This window comes from Ictalurus furcatus, chromosome 4 (genome assembly GCF_023375685.1).
Source record: "Ictalurus furcatus strain D&B chromosome 4, Billie_1.0, whole genome shotgun sequence".
Taxonomy (NCBI): Eukaryota; Metazoa; Chordata; class Actinopteri; order Siluriformes; family Ictaluridae; genus Ictalurus; species Ictalurus furcatus.
In genome coordinates this window covers 22,189,993-22,209,644 of record NC_071258.1, presented here as the reverse complement: position 1 = coordinate 22,209,644, position 19,652 = coordinate 22,189,993, and the positions used below count along the sequence as shown (strand labels likewise).

Genomic DNA, 19,652 nt, shown 5'->3' with positions numbered 1-19,652 from the left:
GCGAGTAGTAGATCTACAAGCTCTCTTAGTTGCCCCTTCCTGGCTTGACTTTACCCCTGGATTAGCCAAGGCCTTCCTGTATCCTAGGCTGGATTATATTCCTAAGGTGCCTATATCTGCTGCCCAGCCTGTGGTGTTGCAGGCTTTCTGCCCTCCTCTGTTCCTCACACCAGAACAAGAGAGAATGCTGCTGCTGTGTCCAGTAAGGGCTCTCTGTACTTACGTCCACTGCTCCGGCCAGTGGCGTAAGTCGGAGCAGCTGCTGATCTGCTTGGCGGCGACAGTAGAGGTGATGCTGTGTCAAAGCAGAGCATCTCTAATTGGATAGTGGAAGCAATCTCTATCGCTTATGAGGCGTGCAGTCTCTCTATGCCTCTGGGCATAAGAGCTCATTCCATTAGGTGGTTTGCCTCATCGAAGGCTTTGTCCAACGGGGTATCCTTACAGGATGTGTGTGCTGTAGCAGGTGGTCTATGCCACACATATTCATTCATTCATTCATTCATTTATTCATTCGATATTATAGCCTGGATATTCATTCCGCCCCGGGCTCAAGTGTCTTGCAGTGACCCTCAGGCTTGGGTCTTTTTGAACAGGCGGTACCCTCAGTATGATGAAATGGGTATTCTCGTTCCCATAGTGTTATTCTAATGCGACGTGGAGTTCCCTTTGAAAGGGAACTGTTCCCTGAGAAGGGAATGAGATGTTGCGTAGCTTTATCATACCAGGGTAGGCCTGTGAATTGTGTCTTCGCTTCAGATTATAAAGGCTGATGGCGCGGTTCACAGTGCCATATATATATATCACGCGATGCGCTTAATTGCCACATCACCTGATCATGGCAGGCCTATAAATAGGCATGATTTTACACAAGCTTCAGATGCCAGTCGCGCACGCGGGGCGCTCCCATAGTGTTATGCTAACGCAATGTCTCATTCCCTTCTCAGGGAACAGGGTTACATGCGTAACACAGACGTTTTAACTCTTCCTAGCGGAACCCAAAAGGTTTTGCTTCAATCAGCATGAAGTTGGGGCGGGGTGTAGCTACGTTCTCCGCCCATGACTTTACTCAGTCCGTTGTTTTGTGGTCACATCATTTCATGCCTTCTCTTTTCTTCTTTTTATAGAGTGTGGATCAAACTTTTAGTCCCAACTGTTGTTACATATACATAAGAATATTCTACTTGATTTTCCTTACTCTCATCTTTCAGCAAGTCACTCAAGGAGCATACACATAAGACACTTGTTGGCGGTTGTTAACACATTCCTAATAATTAATCACACACCTATATCCATAATCAATCATACTCATGCATGTTAAACAATCAAATGTCTAAATGGAACTTTGTTGTTACATGCATTATAATTACAGGGTAACACAGAAGAAAATAGGCAATTTCAGTTGTTATTGTATTATTCTTGCAGTCCTTGGTCTTTTGGAACATATGAGGTGTCCTGATTCAGGTGGTGTGAAAGGTGTGATAAGGACCATGATTAAAGAAAGTCAACTGGGTAAGAGAACAAAAAGGCTTCGTCTGTGTTGATTATCCTTGGGGCCTTGGGTGAGTCGCCCCCCTTTTCCCAAAGTTATCAGCTGAGAGACAGGGCTTTCATCTTGTAGGCCAGCCACCATGTCCCGGCCTGTGGCCTAGATCAATGAGTTATCAGAGAAGTTTGCTAACCAGTGAGGGATCATTCATTGTTCACAGGGCAGTGAGATCTCAGCAATCAGCCATGAGCTGTAATTGGCTTGGTGCCCCAAAGTCTGCACACAGGGGCTCATGATGTAAGGCTCATGTGGAGGGGTGATCTTACGCTTCTGCTTATCTTCTGCTTATGATCTTATGTGCTGAGGTCCTACAATGCCTACAAGAAGTTATTTCTGCTAAAGGGGGCAATACTAACTTCTGAGGCGTAGGGTGTACTTACTTTTTCCACAAAGGAATATCAAATCTATTGATATTTCTGTTGAATAAATGATTGAAAAAGCTACTTTTCCTTGTGGTTTTGTTTAAGTTTATCAACTATATTAATAGGCATTATTTAAAATATGATCAAATGTTTGCTTGTCCAAATATGTCAACAATAAAAAAATTCCATTGGCTGTACTTACAGTATTTTTTCATGACTGTACTTAGGAGAAATGATCACTTATTGGCAAAATGTCTTCCAAAATTTTTCATACTTATATCATATACATATATTTATATATTTCAGATAGCCTTTAAGAATGTTTTTGACAAAAGAACATATTGAAATAATTCTCAACGCTGGATCAGGAAGCTGTCGCAAGGTTGGAATGGACTTTAACAGGAAACATTGCAAGCACATCACACACAACACTGCTGCCAAACTTATTAACAAATTCAAAAAGACTTGAAGTGGAACATCCACTGTTGGCTGGCATACATAATACCCTATGTATGAAGACTTTTGGGACACCCTGTAGACAGCATTTCCCTTTTATATGTGAACTGTTTATTCACAATGGATTAGTGATAAAAGAGATGAAACCAACACAACAAATTGAACCACTTATCTCAACCCCATTTCCAGACAGGCCCTGGAAAAGTCTTGTCATTGACTTACATAATAAACATAATAAAGACATCTATCTTGTCATGTCTGATTATTTCTCCAGATTTCTTGAGATACTCCACGTGCCACACCACACCACCTCAGAAGTAGTGTTAAAACACTATTTGCAAGGTCTGGTTGCCCTGATAAACTTTACTTGGGCAATGGTCCTCAATTAGTGTTGAATTCCAAAGTAATTTGACTTCTAGCACATCACCTCCAGTCCACATCACGTGCAAGGGAATGGACATGTGGAGAGGGAAGTTCAGATCTCAAAGAGAATTCTAAAACAGAATGATCCTCTTTTTGCACTTGCACTTATATGCTACAGGCAATGTCATGCTGAGCTACTTATGGGCAGAAAGTTTAAGACAACACTCCCCATGCTTGAAATGAATCTTCATCCCCAATGGCCAAAACTGAAAGATGTAAGGAGAAAAGACACTGTGCCAAAACAAAAGCAAGCTTTCTCCTTTAATTGTCACCATCATTGCTTAATGATGATGATGTACTTGCAAAGCTGGACCTGCAGAATGCCCTGCTGTTGTCACTGGTGAAACCACTACTCCAAGATCCTTCGACATTAAGATACGTTAGAGTGCAATACTGTGATGTAATCATGACCATCTGCAGCACATCCCTATGTCAGCTGGAGAAAGCCAGTCTTTGGTAAAGAATGAGCCAATGCATGAACAATCTACACAGCAATCTGTTCCTACAGTCAATACTGACATCACTTCATGTGCTTCCCAATCTCCAAAAAGGCAAAAGGTACTGTTATTCACACTATCTGGCAGAATAAGAAAACATGTGAATAGATTAGATATGTAAAAAGGGAAATATGGGGTGTTATTCATATGGATTTTAATGATATCAGTGATTCTGCCCTTTTGAAGATCTGTTTAATATGTTAAGAGATGTTCTGTTAAAAAAAAAAGAAAATAGATGTTACATGATCACGTCTTTAAGAGAATATGTGACCACATGATTAGTTTTATTAAGCACCTTTAGTCCTTGTTGGAGTTCCCCTTGAGAATAAAAGCTGTTTTTTTTTTAACAAGGGCTGTTTATTGAAGAACATTACACACTGTTCTATGGTGAGCAAAAATGGCCACCCCGTACTCTTTCAGCATAGATGGAATGGAAACTTGACAGCACCAGCATGTGCTACTTTCCATTGTGCTTGACAGCACCAGGTCCACCATTTTTAATAGCATGCATTATGATGTCTGACGCAAAAAGTGCACTTTTCCACTGACATGAGCCAGTCTCATGGCTGCATGGCATGAACTATATCAGATTAGCATATAGCATCCGAAAGGGGAGGACTTTCAGAGACCATTTCAGTTCTCTTAGACATAGTATAGGTTGGAAACTTTTCAGAATGTTATGGCAAATGCAGTTGTTTACTGGCAAAATTCAGAGGCTGAATACAAAGTTACAATATTTTGCATCTAGAGACCAAAGTTGAGTAGGTTATCAACATTTGCTGGAATTTAAAGGCACTCTGGCCAAAATGAAACATTTAACTAACAATGCATTTGTTGTAATCATGCCTACTCATGTCTTACAGCAATGATACAGCTGGGTCAATAACAAGATATGCAGGTTTGATTACTGGAGAAACCTTCTCCAGATTACAAATTGTCACGTAATCCACGTAATATCCACGTAAGGTTTAGGACGGATGCAAGTGCAGTTAAAGACTTTTATTAGAGAGAGACAGGCATACAAATCCAAAACGTAAGACAACAGTGTGGTGAAAAACAGGCAATGGGTCAGGCGATCTACAAACAGACATAAATAGGGCGAGGCCACAATCAGAATCGAGAACTGAGAAACAAGGTCAAAAACATGAAACAAAATGAGAAACAAGGAACAACCGCTTCGTAAGGAGAATACACTCAATACTATGCAAGGTACAAAGAGACACAAGAGGTTTAAATGACAAACGTAATCGGGGTGAGACACAAGACAGCTGAAAACAATGTTGACACATCTACAGGAAACACCCAATGACAACACAGGGCAGAGACGGGACAAAAACCATAACAAAAGCACATGTAGAAAGTAAACAAGTCAATGTCACTGAAGACCCAAAAGCGTGCGTTTGCTAAGATCTCGTGCATTGGCTCGCGCTTCGGGTATCTGAGCACGCTGCATGCTACAGCACTACCTTGAAGGGAAATCGTGACAGAACCCTCCCCTCCACCGCCTGCCAAGGGCACTCCTCCCAGAGCACCAGAACACACTCCCCTCCCCTGGCGGTCCTGGCCCTGTGGGCAAAATGTCTTCAGCTGAACCGGGAGACTGTGCAGGAGACTGAGCAGGAAGGCAGAGCGATGTCCTCAGCGAAGCAAGAAGGCGGAGCAACGTCCTCAGTGGAGCAGGAAGGTGGAGCATCGTCCTCCATCAACTCTGCAGGCTGAACTTGGTTGGCTGTGTCAACAGATTCAGGCGTGAGCAGAACATGGTTGGTTGTGTCAGCAGACTCGGGCGTGAGCAGAACATGGTTGGTTGTGTCAGCAGACTCGGGCGTGAGCAGTACTTGGTTGTCCATGTCAGCAGACTCGGGTGTGAGCAGAACTTGGTTGCCCGCGTCAGCAGACTTGGGCGTGAGCAGAACTTGTTTGTCTGTGTCAGCAGACTCCGGCGTGAACAGAATTTGGTTGTCCGTTTCAGCAGATTCGGGCATGAGCAGAACTTGGTTGTCCATGTCAGCAGACTTGGGCGTGAACAGATCTTGGTTGGTCATGATGTTGGTTTCAGGCGTGAGCAGAACCTGGTTGGTCATGACGTCGGTTTCAGGCATGAGGAGAACTTGGTTGGTCGTGACATTGGTTTCAGGCATAAGGAGAACTTAGTTGGTCGTTTCAACAGATTCTGGCATGAGTATAACTTGGTTGGTTGTGACGTCGGTTTTAGGTGTGACCAGAGCCTGGTTGGTCGTGACGTTGGTTTCAGACTGGAACTTGGCGTGGAAGGTCACATCGTCCATCTCAGACTGGAACTTGGCGTGGAAGGTCACATCGTCGATCTCAGACTGGAACTTGGCGTAGGAAGTTGCCTTGTCGACCTTTAGCTGGAACTTGGCATGGGAGGTCGCCTTGTCGACCTCGGACAGGATCGTGTCTTGGGAGGTTGTCTCTTCGACCTCGGACAGGAACTTGGTTTCAGTGGTCATCTCTTCGACCTCAGACAGGAACATGGCTTGGGAGGTCACCTCTTTGACCTGTGGTGGATTCTGGGAAATGGAGTTCATGACCAAATCCAGTGCTGAAAAAACAATTGCCTGAATTTTTAAGCAAAAAAGACTTGGATTCAGAACCAATATAATTCAATCATTTTAAGATTCATATTTTCAATGTGAACAACATCACATTTGATTATTTTTTTCAAATATTACAAATTCAGGTTCATATTCTGCTGAGTCTGATTTCACTGCATACAGTGAAACTCTCAATTCAACTTCTTGGGCTATATCATAAGTCAAGGGGATGTTGTCATGGACAGCCAAGGTTCAATCAGTAACAATGTGGCCCATTCCACAAAGCAAGGACCTACAGATATTCTCATAGTTTACAAATTTCTGCTGAAGATTTATCTGAAACTTCAGCCTTATTGTAATGCCTAGCAGATCATACACAGTCCCCTCCAAATGTATTGGAATATCAAGGCAAATTCTGTTATTTTCGCTATACATTGAAGACATTTGGGTTTGAGATCAAAAGATGAATGAGACGATAGATCAGAATTTCAGCTTTCATTTCCTGATATTTACATCTAGATGTGTAAAACAACTTAAAACATGGCACATTTGGTGACAGATCACGCAATTTTTAGTTGAGTAAAAGTATAGGAACAAATAGTCAAAGTAAATAACACTTAATATTTGGTAGCATATCCCTTGCTTGCAACAACTGCATCAAGCCAGTGACCCACTGACATCTCCAAACTGTTGCATTTTTCTTTTGTGTTGCTTTTCCAGGCTTGAACTGCAGCTTCTTTCAGTTGTTGTTTGTTTCTGGGGCTTTCTCCCTCCAGTCTTCTCTTCAGGAGGTGAAATACATGCTCAACTGGGTTAAGGTCTAGTGATTGACTTGGCCAGTCTAAAAGCTTCCAATTTTTCCCTCTGATGAAAACCTTTGTTGTGTTGGCAGTGCTTTTTGGGTCATTGTCTTGCTGCATGAGGAAGTTCCTCCCCATTAGATTGGATGTATTTCTGTGTAAATTGGAAGATAGATTCTTTCCTTATACTTCTGAATTAATTTTGCTGCTACCAGCATCAATAAAGATTAGTGAGCCTATTCCAGCAGCAGCCATGTAAGCCCAAGCCATGACACTACCTCCACCATGCTCGACTGATGAGCTTCTATGTTTTGCCTCATGAGCAGACCCATATTTGTCCAATCTTTGGTCTTTCCATCACTTTGGTATAGGTTAATATTGGTTCCAGAACTTTTGTGGATCATCTCTGTAATTCTTTGTGAATTCCAATCTGGTTTTTGGATTCTTAGCGCTCATGAGTGGTTTGCATCTTGTGGTATGACCTCTATATTTCTGCACTTGAAGTGCAGATCGGTGGATTGCAATACCTTTACCCATGCCCTGTGAAGGTTGTTGATGTCAACTGTTGTTTTTGTGTTTTTGTTCACAGCCCTCACAGTATTTCTTTCATCAACTGCTGTTGTATTCCTTGGCTGATGTGTTTCATGTCTGGTTGTTAGTACACCAGTGATTAGAACCTGCTTAGGGACTGCAGGTGGAACCTGTCTTATTTATACTGGTCTAATATCTAGTGACTGGTGTTGCCTATTGAGGTGTGTGGTGTCATCATGTCAAGATCTAAAAAGTTCTGTAAAGCTTTCAGAAAAAAAGGTTGTGGATACCCATGAGTCTGGAAAGGGATTTAAAAATATCTCAAAATGATTGAAAATGCATCATTCCACTGTAAGGAACATAATCTACAAATAAACCAACAATAATCTACAAAAAAAAAACCAACAATGTCCATGACTTTATTACATAATTTTTTCACATGACTCATGAGATTGAGGGGGCACAAAAGAGCCCAGACAGCATTACTCAGTACGTTTAGTGGCAAGAGGTGGTTCTAAACCCTGTTTTATACTCCTCTGTTTCTTGAATATGCAATGTTATTAACATTGTGGAAGTCCAGTTTTAGTGAAACTTTGGGAGGAAAGAAGTTGCTTGAGGGCTGCTGGGACAAGTGGCAGAGGATACCGGTACTTACCAGTGACTTGATTTAATCCTCAATAATTGATGCATGGCTAGAGGCCATTCCCTTTCTTTTGGTGGATGGGTAGATGTATAGTGGCTATAAAAAGTCTACTGTACATACCCCTGTTAAAATAGCAGGTTTTTGTTATGCAAAAAAAAAAAGGAAACCAAGATAAATCATATCAGAACCATTCATACCTTTATTGTGAAATTTTAACCTATTTATTAAAGTGAAAAAACAATAAGAATTATTATAGTGGAAAATTTTTTTTAAATAAATTACAATAACCTGGTTGCATAAGTGTGCACACACCTAAACTAATAATTACAGTGCCATCCACTAATATCGGCACCCTTGGTAAATATGAGCAAAGAAGGCTGTGAAAATTGTCTTTATTGTTTAACCTTTTGATATTTTGTTAAATAAATTCACAAAAATACTCTGTTCTCATGGATATCAAACAATTGCAAACAAAACACAGGTTTATAAAAAAACATATTTGTTAAATATAGGTGTACAACAATTATTGGAACCCTTTTAGTCAATATTCTGTGCTACCTCAAATCCTGATCCTTCAAATTTCAAGGTCCATGCTGGTGGACCCAATTCAGTTCACCCCACAGGTTTACTACGGGGTTCAAATCAGGGGACTGGGATGGCCATGGCAAGACCTTGATTTTGTGGACAGGTAACACTTTTTATGTTGATTTTGTATGTAGGTTTTGTATCATTGTCATGCTGGAAGATCCAACCACGGCCCATTTTAAGCTTTCTGGCAGAGGCAGTCAGGTTTTCATTTAACATCTGTTGATACTTGATAAAGTCCATGATGCCAAGTATCCTGACAAAATGTCCAGTTCCATTTTAAACGGATCTCCACGTTACATTAGCTGAACTCTGTGGAAAGCACCCTCATGTGTGACTGGTATCTGAAGCTCGTGTATCATCATGCCTAATTTATCAGCCTGACATGATCAGGTGACGTGGCAATTAAGCACGTTGCGTTATATATAAGCAGCACCCGTGAACTGCACCGTCAACCTCATTATCTTCAGCGAGAATGCATGTCGGTCATTTGTGTAATGGACACAAAAAGACTCTTCATTTCCTCTCTGCCTTTTCCAAAAAAAGAAAAATCTCTTTTCTTTTCTGTCCCTTTAAAAAAAAAGGAGAAAAGTATGAGTTATAGAATTCAGGAATTGTGTTACTACTTGCTCCCGTGTCATCACGGGGAGGACGGACACACTTTCTGTGTGAAGTGTCTAGGGATAGAGCATGCCACAGCAGTCCTTGAGAGATCTGACTGTGCACATTGTGAACGCCTTACAATTAGGCAGCTCTGCTCACCACTCGCTCTCTTCTCTTCGGCCGAAGCGAGTTGGATTTCAGAGCCTCGTGGATCTCAGGTCCTGGGGATCTCGTATGAATCTGCAAGAGGAGCCGGAGACGAGCGCTGCTCTATCTCTTGCTCTGTCTTCCGGGTCCGGCTCTCAGCTGGATTTTGGAACTCACGTCGTGACTCCTCCTTCTGCTATGAAATGCCAAAAAAAAAAATCCTCTCTGACTCCAAGGAGCCAGAAGGGTGTGCTAAAAACTGAGAGCAGCATAGAAAGAGCTGCTTGAAGTGATTACTAAGGCTGAATGAGCTTTTTTCTCCCCAGTGAAAATACATCTCTCACACTGCAGAAAACTGACAAAGTGCATGACAAAATATCACACTTCTGGGGGAAAACCATGCATAAGCCGTATTTATAATCCTGTGATGTCGGATTATTCGGCCATTGTGGGGAATGAACGGCATGGCTATTTAGCTATGCTTAAGGTGGAGGAGGTGCTTGTGAGCTATCTCTCTCCATCAACAGCAGGTAATTTAGGGTGGCTGGTGTTGCCATTGAAGCATGTGAGGACACAGTGGCATTGGTGGGCAAGACCTATGCAGTAGTGGGTCTTGCTTGTGGGTCACTGCAGACAATGGCAGTGTTGCAGGCCTACCAAGCAGATCTGCTGAGTGAGCTCAACACATGTCGGCATTCAGCTAGTTCCTTCCCTGTTGTGTCAAGGCTAACGCTAGTGTGAGGGAGGCACAGAAGGTGATTACGGCAGCCCGCCTCCCCCCGGAGACAGCCAAGGCAACCGGGCAGCCATAGCCGTGGCCTGCTACTAGGCCTGATCTGAGAATGGTCATAAAGGCCAAGCAGACAAAGGAGGAGCGGTCCTGAGGGGCCATGGAGGGATGTATTTGGTGACATGAGGTTGTTAGGGCAGTTAGCCCCCAGTACTGTTGTAGGGCCTCCCCGAGCCAAGGTTGTCCCAAATTTTCAGTGTTCTCTGGTCAGTGATCTATCACAGGGCAACGAAAATCTGATGCTTTTCCTCCAATAAAATTTGGAAAAGTCAACATCACTAAAAGACCATCTGGCAGCATGGAAACTACTGCCAAATGTGTCTCCATGGGTTCTGTCTACTGTAGAAAAGGGGTCCGGGTCCAGTTCAGAGCTTGACCCCCCTGGTTCAGAGGTGTGCTCACCACAGTAGTCAGCACAGAGCAGAGCCCGACATTAGCGCAGGAAGCAAGATCCTTGTTGGACAAAGGGGCCATAGCACATGTGCCCTGTTCCCTGAGGGAGGGAGGTTTTTACAGCTGTTATTTCCTGGTCCACAGAGAAGAGGGGAGTATGCGGCCAATTTTAGATCTGCGTCATCTGAACTTTACTATTCGGCCATACAGGTTGAAGATGCTGATGCCCAAACTTATCGTTCCACAGATTCAGTTTGAGGACTGGTTTGTGATGATAGATCTAAAAGGTGCATATTTCCACACAGAAATATTACCCAGTCACAGGAAGTTCCTGAGGTTTGCGTTTGGAGGCAATGCATACCGATATCGGGTTCTTCCCTTTGGGCTAGCTTTATCCCTTCACACCTTCACAAAGTGCATGGATGTTATTCTGGCTCCACTGTGACTCCAGGGCATCCGTGTACTGAACTACCTGGATGAATGGTTAATTCTAGCACGAGCCAGAGAACTAGCGGTTCAACATCGAGATGTTCTTGCCCACATGAAGAGCTTGGGGCTCAGTTTGAACCTCAGAAAAGTATGCTTTCTCCAGTGCAGTGGACAACTTTTCTAGGGGTTATAAGGATTCTACTACGACGAGAGCATTTCTATCCCCAACATGAGTAGGGTCAATCCTATCAACATTGAGCAAGATAAAGCTGGATCTTGGCATCCCCTCCAGTCTCTACGAGCGGCTGTTGGAGCTTATGGCAGCAGCAGGCAACATCATACCATTGGGCCTATTGCATAGGAAATCCGTTTCATTGGTCGCTGAAAAGTTGTGGGTTTTTTCCCAGGACACAACCTCTGAGGGTAATCGGTGTCACGCAGTGATGCATACGTGCTCTGAGAATTTGTAAGTGTCCACGGTTTCTAGCATTGGGTCACACTCTAGGGGTGTCTCCTTATCACAAGACAGTAATGACAGACACCTCCATCATGGGCTGGGGTGCGGTCTTAGACAGCTGTCCAGCTCACAGTCTCTGGAGCGGCCCTTATCTAGAGTGACATATAAATTGCCTAGAAATGCAGGCCATGTTTCTAGCACTGAAATTCTTTCTTCCTCAATTGAGAGGTCACAATGTGTTGATAGACAACACAGTAGTGATCTCATATATCGACCACCAGGGAGGATTATGTTCACGCCCCCTGTTCAGGCAGGTGCAACTAATACTTTTCTGGGCAGAGGGAAACTTTTGTCAGTGAATGCAGTGTACTTTCTGGGCAACTGGAATGTGGGGGCAGACATCCTGTTGAGGCAGGGGCTGATGCCCAGGGATTGGTGGCTCCATCCACAAGTGGTGGAATCCATATGGCGGAGGTTTGGCTAAGTGGAAGTGGATGTGTTTGCCTCCTCTGAGGAGACAATGCCCTGCCTGCCGTGGTTCACCATCACTCCTCCTGCACCATTAGACTCTATGGTGCACATGTGGCCGAGGTCACATCTATATGCTTTTCCCCCGATCGCTCTGCTCCCACAAGTTCTAGCGAGAGTTGTCTGCTGCTAGTAGCACATTATTGGTCAGCTTGAATATGATTCTCAAAGAAAATATCCCTGCTAGACAGCACTCCTTCAGAAATTCCCTTCTGCAGGGATCTACTGTCTCATGCTGAAGGGCTGATTTATCACCCGCGGCTGGAACTATGGAAACTGTGGGTCTGACCCCTGAGGGGCACCAGCTCATAGATTCTGGTCTCACAACTGAGGTTGTAGAGACGATGTTGAATGCTAGAACGCCATCCTCGACGAAGTTATACGTGCTCAAGTGGCAACTTTTTTTTTTCCTTGTGGTGTGAGGAGCGTCATCTAGACCCAGAGAACTGCACAATAGCTACAGTTCTGGAGTTCTTTCTAGGATGTTTCTCAGCGGGGTTGGCTCCTCCTACAATCAGGGTCTATGTGGCTGCCATTTCATCCAGCCACACCCATACTGATGGAGACTCTGTGGGGCAACATCCTCTAACTTCGAGGTTTATGCGTGGTGTCAGGTGGCTGAGGCCCATCTGCAGGCCATGCATACCTTCCTGGGACCTTTCTGTGGTCGTGGAAGGTCTGTCAGGTGCCACATCTGAGCCCTTAGAGTCCAGTCTCTGAGAAGCTTCTGACTCTAAAGGTAGCTCTTCTTCTGGCCCTTACATCTCTCAAGCGAGTAGGAGATCTACAAGCTCTCTGTTGCCACTTCCTGCCTTGACTTTACCCCTGGATTAGCCAAGACTTTCCTGTATCCTAGGCCAGATTATATTCCTAAAGTGCCTACATCTGCTGCCCAGCCTGTAGTGTTGCAGGCTTCCTACCTTCCTCTGTCCCTCATACCGGAACAAGAGAAATTGCACTGAATATGTCCAGTAAGGACTCTCTGTACTTGCGTCCACCGGTCCAGCCAGTGGCATAAGTCAGAGCAGCTGCTGGTCGGTTTTGGCGGTGTCAGTAGAGGTGACGCTGTGTCAACGCAGCACATCTCTAATTGGATAGTAGAAGCAATCTCTATTGCTAATGAGGTGTGCGGTCTCGCTACGCCTCTGGGCATAAGGGCTTATTCCACTAGGGGGGTCACCTCCTCGAAGGCTTTGTCCAAAGGGGTATCCTTACAGGATGTGTGTGCCGTGGCGGGGTGGTCTACGCCGCACACATTCATTCGATTTTACAGCCTGGATATAAATTCCGGCCCAGACTCGAGCCATACCCTCAGTATGATGGAGTGGGTATTCTTGTTCCCAGAGCATTCAGCTAATGCACCGTGGAGTTCCCTTGTAAAGGGAACGTCTGGGTTACACATGTAACCCTGTTCCCTGAGAATGGAACGAGACGTTGTGTAGCTTTGTCATACTGTACATGCCTGTGAATTGGGTCTTCGCTTCAGATAATAGAGGCTGACGGCACGGTTCAAAGGTGTCCTTTATATATCACACAATGCGCTTAATTGCCATGTCACCTGATCACGGCAGGCCTATAAATTAGGCATGATGTTACACAAGCTTCAGATATGGTCACGTGCGAGGGTGTACTGGACTATGTGCACCAAAACCACCTCTGGCGTTTATTCCCAAAAAGCTCTATTTTGGTTTCATCTGACCATAGAACCTGATCCCATTTGAAGTTCTAGTAGTGCCTAGTAAACTGAAGATGCTTAAGTTTGTTTTTGGATGAGAGTAGAGGATTTTTTTCTTGAAACCCTTCCAAACAACTTGTGGTGATGTAGGTGACTTCGCATTGCAGTTTTGGAGATTTACTGAACCAAGGTGCAACCAACTTCTGCAATTCTCCAGGTGTGATCCTTGGAGATTTTTTGGCCACTCAAACCATCCTACACAGTGCATTGAGACAATATAGACACACATCCTCTTCCAGGTTGATTCAGATCATTTTCAGTTGACTGGAACTTCTTAATTATTGCTGTGATGGTGGAAATGGGCATTTTTAATGCTTTTGCAAATGTTTAAACTGAGGAAACGTACCATTTTGAGAAAAAAATGAGGTTATTCTGAATTGGATGGCTGCAACAGGTTTCTCTGTACTTACTTACGTAAAGTACAGAAATGGGCATTTTTAATGCTTTTGCAAATGTTTAAACTGAGGAAATGTACCATTTTGAGGAAGAAAAAAGGTAATTCTGAATTGGATGGCTGCAATACGTCTCTCAAATTTTGGGATGGGGACAACAATAGGCTGGAAAAGTGTGTGTTACTAAAAAGAAACAGCTGGAGGAACATTGTGCAACTAAATAGATTAACTGACAACAGGTCAGTAACATTATTGGGTATAAAAAGAGTATCTTAGAGAGGCAGAGTCTCTCAAGTAAAGATGGGCAGATGTTCACCAATCTGTGAAAAACTACAACTACAAATTGTGGAACAATTTCAGAATAATGTTCCTCAATGTAAAATTGCAAAGACTTTGAATATCTCATCATCTACAGTATTTAATATCATCAGAAGTTTCTGAGAATCTCAAGAAATCTCTGTGCGCAAGGGACAAGGGTGAAAGTCAATATTGCATGCATTAAAACATGCATGATTCTGTAATGGAAATCACTGCATGGGCTCAGAAACACCTCCAGAACTCATTGTCTGTGAACACAGTTTGACCGTGCCATCCACAAATGCTGGTTAAAGCTCTATGTGAACATGATCCAGAAATGCTTCCGTCTTCTCTGGCCCAAAGCCCATTTAAAATGAACAGAGGCAAAGTAGAAAACTGTTCTGTGGTCAGACGAATCAGAATTTGAAATTCTTTTTGGAAACCATGGATGCCGTGTCCTCTAAACTAAAGAGCAGAGGGACCTTCCAGCTTATTATCAGCCCTCAGTTCAAAAGCCTGAATCTCTGATAGTATGGGGGTGCCTTAGTGCCTATGTGCACATCTGGAAAGGCACCATCAATGCTGACAGGTATATACATATATATTTTAGAGAAACATATGATTCCATCCAGACGAAGTCTTTTTCTGGGAAGGCCGTGCATATATTTCAGGAAGACAATGCTGAAACACATACTGCATCTATTACAACAGTCTGACTTCAGAGTAGAAGAGTCTGGGTGCTGAACTGGCCTGCCTGCAATCCAGACCTTTCACCAATTGAAATCATTTGGTGCATCATGAAACAAAAAATACCACAAAGAAGACCCAGGACTGTTGAGAATTTAGAATCCTGTATCAGACATGAATGGGACAACATTCCTCTCCCAAAACTGCAACAACTGGTCCCCTCAGTTTCCAGACGTATACAGACTGTTGTTAAAAGAAGAGGGGATGCTACACAGTGGGAAGCATGGCCCAGTCCCAACTTTTTGTGTTGGTGCCATCAAGTTTACAATAATTACCTTATTTTTTCCTTAAAATGGTACATTTCCTCAGTTTAAACATTTGATATGTTTTCTATGTTCTATTGTGAATAAAATATGAGTTTATGAGATTTGAACAAAAGGTTAAACAATAAAGTAAATTTTTCACAGCCTTATTTCTTTATATTTACCAAGGGTGCCAATATTAGTTGGAAGGCACTGTAGTGGAATCACCTTTAGATTTGAGCACAGCATTTATTATAGCATAGTAAATCAGTTTGGTACATCTTGACATAGCAATATTTTGCCATTCTTTCCTGCAAAACCTTTTAACTCTGTAAAATTGGCTGGACTTCCTGTGGCCAGCCCTCTTCAGCTCACTCCACAGATTTTTTTATATGATTTAGGTCTGGACTCGGGTCTGGGTCATTCCAAAACCTTAAACTTGTTTTGGTGAAGCCATTCCTTTGTTTATCTTGGGGTCATTGTCATGCTGAAAGTTGAATTTCCTCTTCATCGTAAGTGTTTTAGCAGAAGCCTTTTTGTGCCAAAATTGACTGGTATTTGGAGCTATTCATTATACCCTCCACCCTGATTAAAGAGCCAGTTCCAACTGAAGAAAAACAGCTCTAAAGTGTGATGCTGCCACCACCATGCTTCCCCATGGGGATGGTGTCCTTTTGGTGATGTGCTGTGTTTTTTTGCCAAACATATTTTTCATTATTATGGCAAAAAGTTAAACTTTGGTCTCATCAGACCATAACACATTATTCCACATGGTTCTGTGAAATTGGATGTATTATTTAGTTATTTTATGGTATAGCCCAGAGATATGAAGAATTCGGGAATTTGAATGTGATTGGTTGATTCTGAACACTGCCACATCCCAAATTATAAAAGTTTGTTCACACTCTTATGCAAGCTGGGTATTAGAATTTTTTGGTTTTTCATTTTTCCCCAAAAACATTTCTGGGTGTTTGTCACTTGATATTAATATGTTGCAATTTCACAATAAAGGTGAAAAAGGTTCTGACATGATTCAACTCGTTTAATTTTTTACATCACAAAAACCTGCTCTTTTAACAGGGCTGTGTAGACAATTTTATATCCACTGTACCCATGTTGGAGGGCCTCCTGGATATATTCCTCCATAACATGCTGTTCTGCTACAAACAAGGGGTAAATCTGGTTGCGAGGAGGGGTGGCCTCATGTAGCAGCTTGATGGCACAGGCGTAGAGGTGAAGGAACTGTTGTTCTCTAGACTTTATACAGATGTGGAGGCCATGGTGAGCTGAGGTGCATGAATCCAGTGTTGAAAACAAAAGGACAACCAGGGGAGATTTGTTGGTCTGCCCAGATGATATGTAGATCATGCTGTCATAGCCACAGGAATCCCAGAATTATGGGGTGCTTAGATGTGATGGTGACCAGGAGAGAGATCTGTTCTTGATGGAGTGCACGAGTTGAGTGTAGAGGGCGATGGTACCTCCCCAATGGGACCTCTGTCAATGGCTTGAATGCTGAGAGGGTTATTCATGTGCTGAGTGGGGATATTCAGACAGATCACTGTCTCTAGGTCATTTAAGTTCTACGTCAACCAGGGGTTGATCAGTGCTGACAACACAGAAACCACACCTGAGTGTTGTATCACTGTACAAGTGTAAAGACTTAGATAGAGACTGATGAGGACTCACCATGTCAGAACAGGGAGCGAAGCTCCCGCTTGAAGCTGGACCTGGCTTGCCTATGGATCTCATACACAGAGGACATAGCCCAATCGAGGTTGCCACAGTAGAAACATTTGTGCTCATGGTGTCATTTCTCCCTCTCTCCTTTGCAAAGTTTTGTGTGCCCCGGTTGCATGGGTTTGGGAGTGGCACTGGCTCCCTGCAAGCTCCCTGCATACAGACTGTTTGGGAAGTAATCTGTCAGAAGGTAGGGGGCTGAGACAGATGCAACTGCAGTTCAGGCTGGTTTTAATGAATAACCAGGCAAACAAATCCAAAACACAAGGCAACAGCAGGGTAAAAAATCATAAACTACTTGAGGTGGTACACAAACAGGATATCCAAGGCAAGGCAACATACAATGGTCAAAAAATAGTAAACGTCAAAAACTGGAACAGCAATACAAAGGCTTGGTAAATTTTCAGATTAATGCACAAACTAAGCATTTACTTCATGGTGATATATGTGTGAGTGTCCAATATATAGTGCTGGTAATGACCAGTGACAGGTGTGCATATTTAGAAATCAGATGGCTGATTTAGCTGACTGTGATGTCCTGACACAGCTATGTGCAATGAAAAAAATACAAGTTAATGTTGAAATGAGATAACCGACTCTTATCTAGACCTTGATACAGTGGGGGAAATAAATATTGAACGTGTCAACATGTTTTTCAGTAAATATATTTCCAATGAGGTTATTCACATGAAATTTTCACCAGGCATCAGTATTAACTCAAGAAATCTGCAAATATAAAGAATTTAAATATAAAGAAAGAACATTAAAGTCCATAAATAAAGTTATGTGTAATAAAATGGAATGACACAGGAAAAAAGTATTGAACATACTAAGAAAAAGCAGTTCTCCAAGGCAAGGTAAGGCAAGGAACCAGCTGAAATCCGTAAGTAGTTAGAAAATAGTTATATGTCCTATCTGTGCAAATTAATTTAAGCTGGGTTAGTAAATTGATGGACTATAAAAAGGCTTTTCATTACCAAGGTGCCACACAAGAAACATCTCATAATGGGTAAAAGCAAAGAGCTCATTCAAGACCTTCGCAACCTTATTGTTGTGAAACATTTTGATGGAATTGGATACAGATATATTTCAAAACTTCTGAGCACCATTGGGGCCATTTTCTGCAAAGGAAAGCAACATCACTCCGTCATCAACCGGGAATGCACAGGAGCTCCTCGCAAGATTTCTGACCAGGGAGTCAGAAGAATAGTGAGAAGAGTAGCCCAAGAGCCATGGACCACTCAGAAAGAGCTCCAGAAACAGTTGGAGGCAGCATGTACCATCGTCACAGAGAAAACAATAGGAAATGCACTCCACCAACATGGCCACTATGCACGCTCACCCCGCAAGACTCCATTACTAAAGAAAAGGCATGTCGAAGCTTGCCTAAAGTCTGCTACAACTCATTTGGACAAGCCTATGAAATACTGGGAGAGTGTAGTCTGGTCAGACGAGAGCAAAATTTAACTTTTTGGCTGTCATACTACACACCATGTTTGGAGAAGAAATGGCACAGCACATCACACTAAAAACACTATACCAACAATGAAGTCTGGAGGTGGAAGCATCATGGTGTGGGGCTGCTTTTCATTGCATGGTAATGTCAGACTTCATATAATTGAAGGAACGATGAATGGAGCCCTTTACCAGGAGGTTCTTGAGTAGAATCTGCTGCCATCCACAAGAATGATGAAGATGAGACATGGGTGGACCTTCCAGAGGTACAATGATCCAAGGCGTACAGCAAAGGAAACTCTCAATTGGTTCAGAGAAAAGAAATCAAGGTGTTAGAATGGCTCAGTCAATCACCTGACTTGAATCCAATTGAACAAGATTTAAAGACCATATGTTTAGAAGAATGGGCCAAAATCACACCTGAATAATGTGGCCGATTAATTTCTTCATACAGGAAGTGTCTTGAAGCTGTCATTACAAACAAACGCTTCTCCATTAAGTATTAAATAAATTTCAGTTAGCATGTTCAATACTTTTTTCCTCTGTCATTCTGCTTTATTACACATAACTTAATTTATGGAATTTAATGTTTGGATTTCTTTGTGTGTGGATTTCTTGAGTTAATACCAAAGTCTGTTGAAAATGTCATGTGAATAACCTCATTGGAAATATATTTACTGAGAAAAATGTCAATGCATTCAATACTTATTTCCCCCATTGTAAATGTACCAGTTTCCCAATTCACTTAAGTCAGGTGTCAGAATAAAGGCACTCTAAGTAATAATAATTTTTTATTAAAAATATGCTCACAACTGCTGCACCTTAGACTCTAAATACTTAAAGATGTATGTAAAAATAAATTTTTCAAAGATATTTTAACATATATGATGATAGAGGAAAACCTGTTAGTTCCTTGGGATCAAAATGTGTCATAGGCATCAATTTGGTGTTAATTTTAATAGTAATGGTAAAAAGATCTCCATTCCTTTGCACCAGCATCTCAAGGCTCCTTGGTTTCTGTATTATTATTATTATTTGCTTATTTGTTTTGTAACACTGACATCCACATTTTAAAGGTGGTTCTGTTGGACAAGGATGAGATGTTGAAACTTTCACTGCATCCCCCTTACAATGATATGGTGCTGTCTGAGTCACTTAAGCCAGTAAGTAGTGTTTTCTTCCTTCCATTGCTCCTGTTTCATCATCTTGCTTCATCTGATTGTGATATTTTGTGTATATACAGTGCCCTCCAGTAATATTGGCACCCTTGGTAAATATGAGCAAAGAAGGCTG

General features: G+C 42.5%; 1 protein-coding gene across 1 annotated transcript in view; it reads left to right on the top strand.

Annotated features, from left to right (window-relative positions):
* The window catches only part of nectin1b (nectin cell adhesion molecule 1b), a 287,213-nt gene that overhangs the window by 242,894 nt on the left and 24,667 nt on the right, over positions 1–19,652 (top strand). The window contains exon 8 of the mRNA XM_053623331.1: positions 19,436–19,522. Coding sequence (XP_053479306.1) covers positions 19,436–19,522 — 87 coding nt within the window. The remainder of the gene's footprint in view (positions 1–19,435; positions 19,523–19,652) is intronic.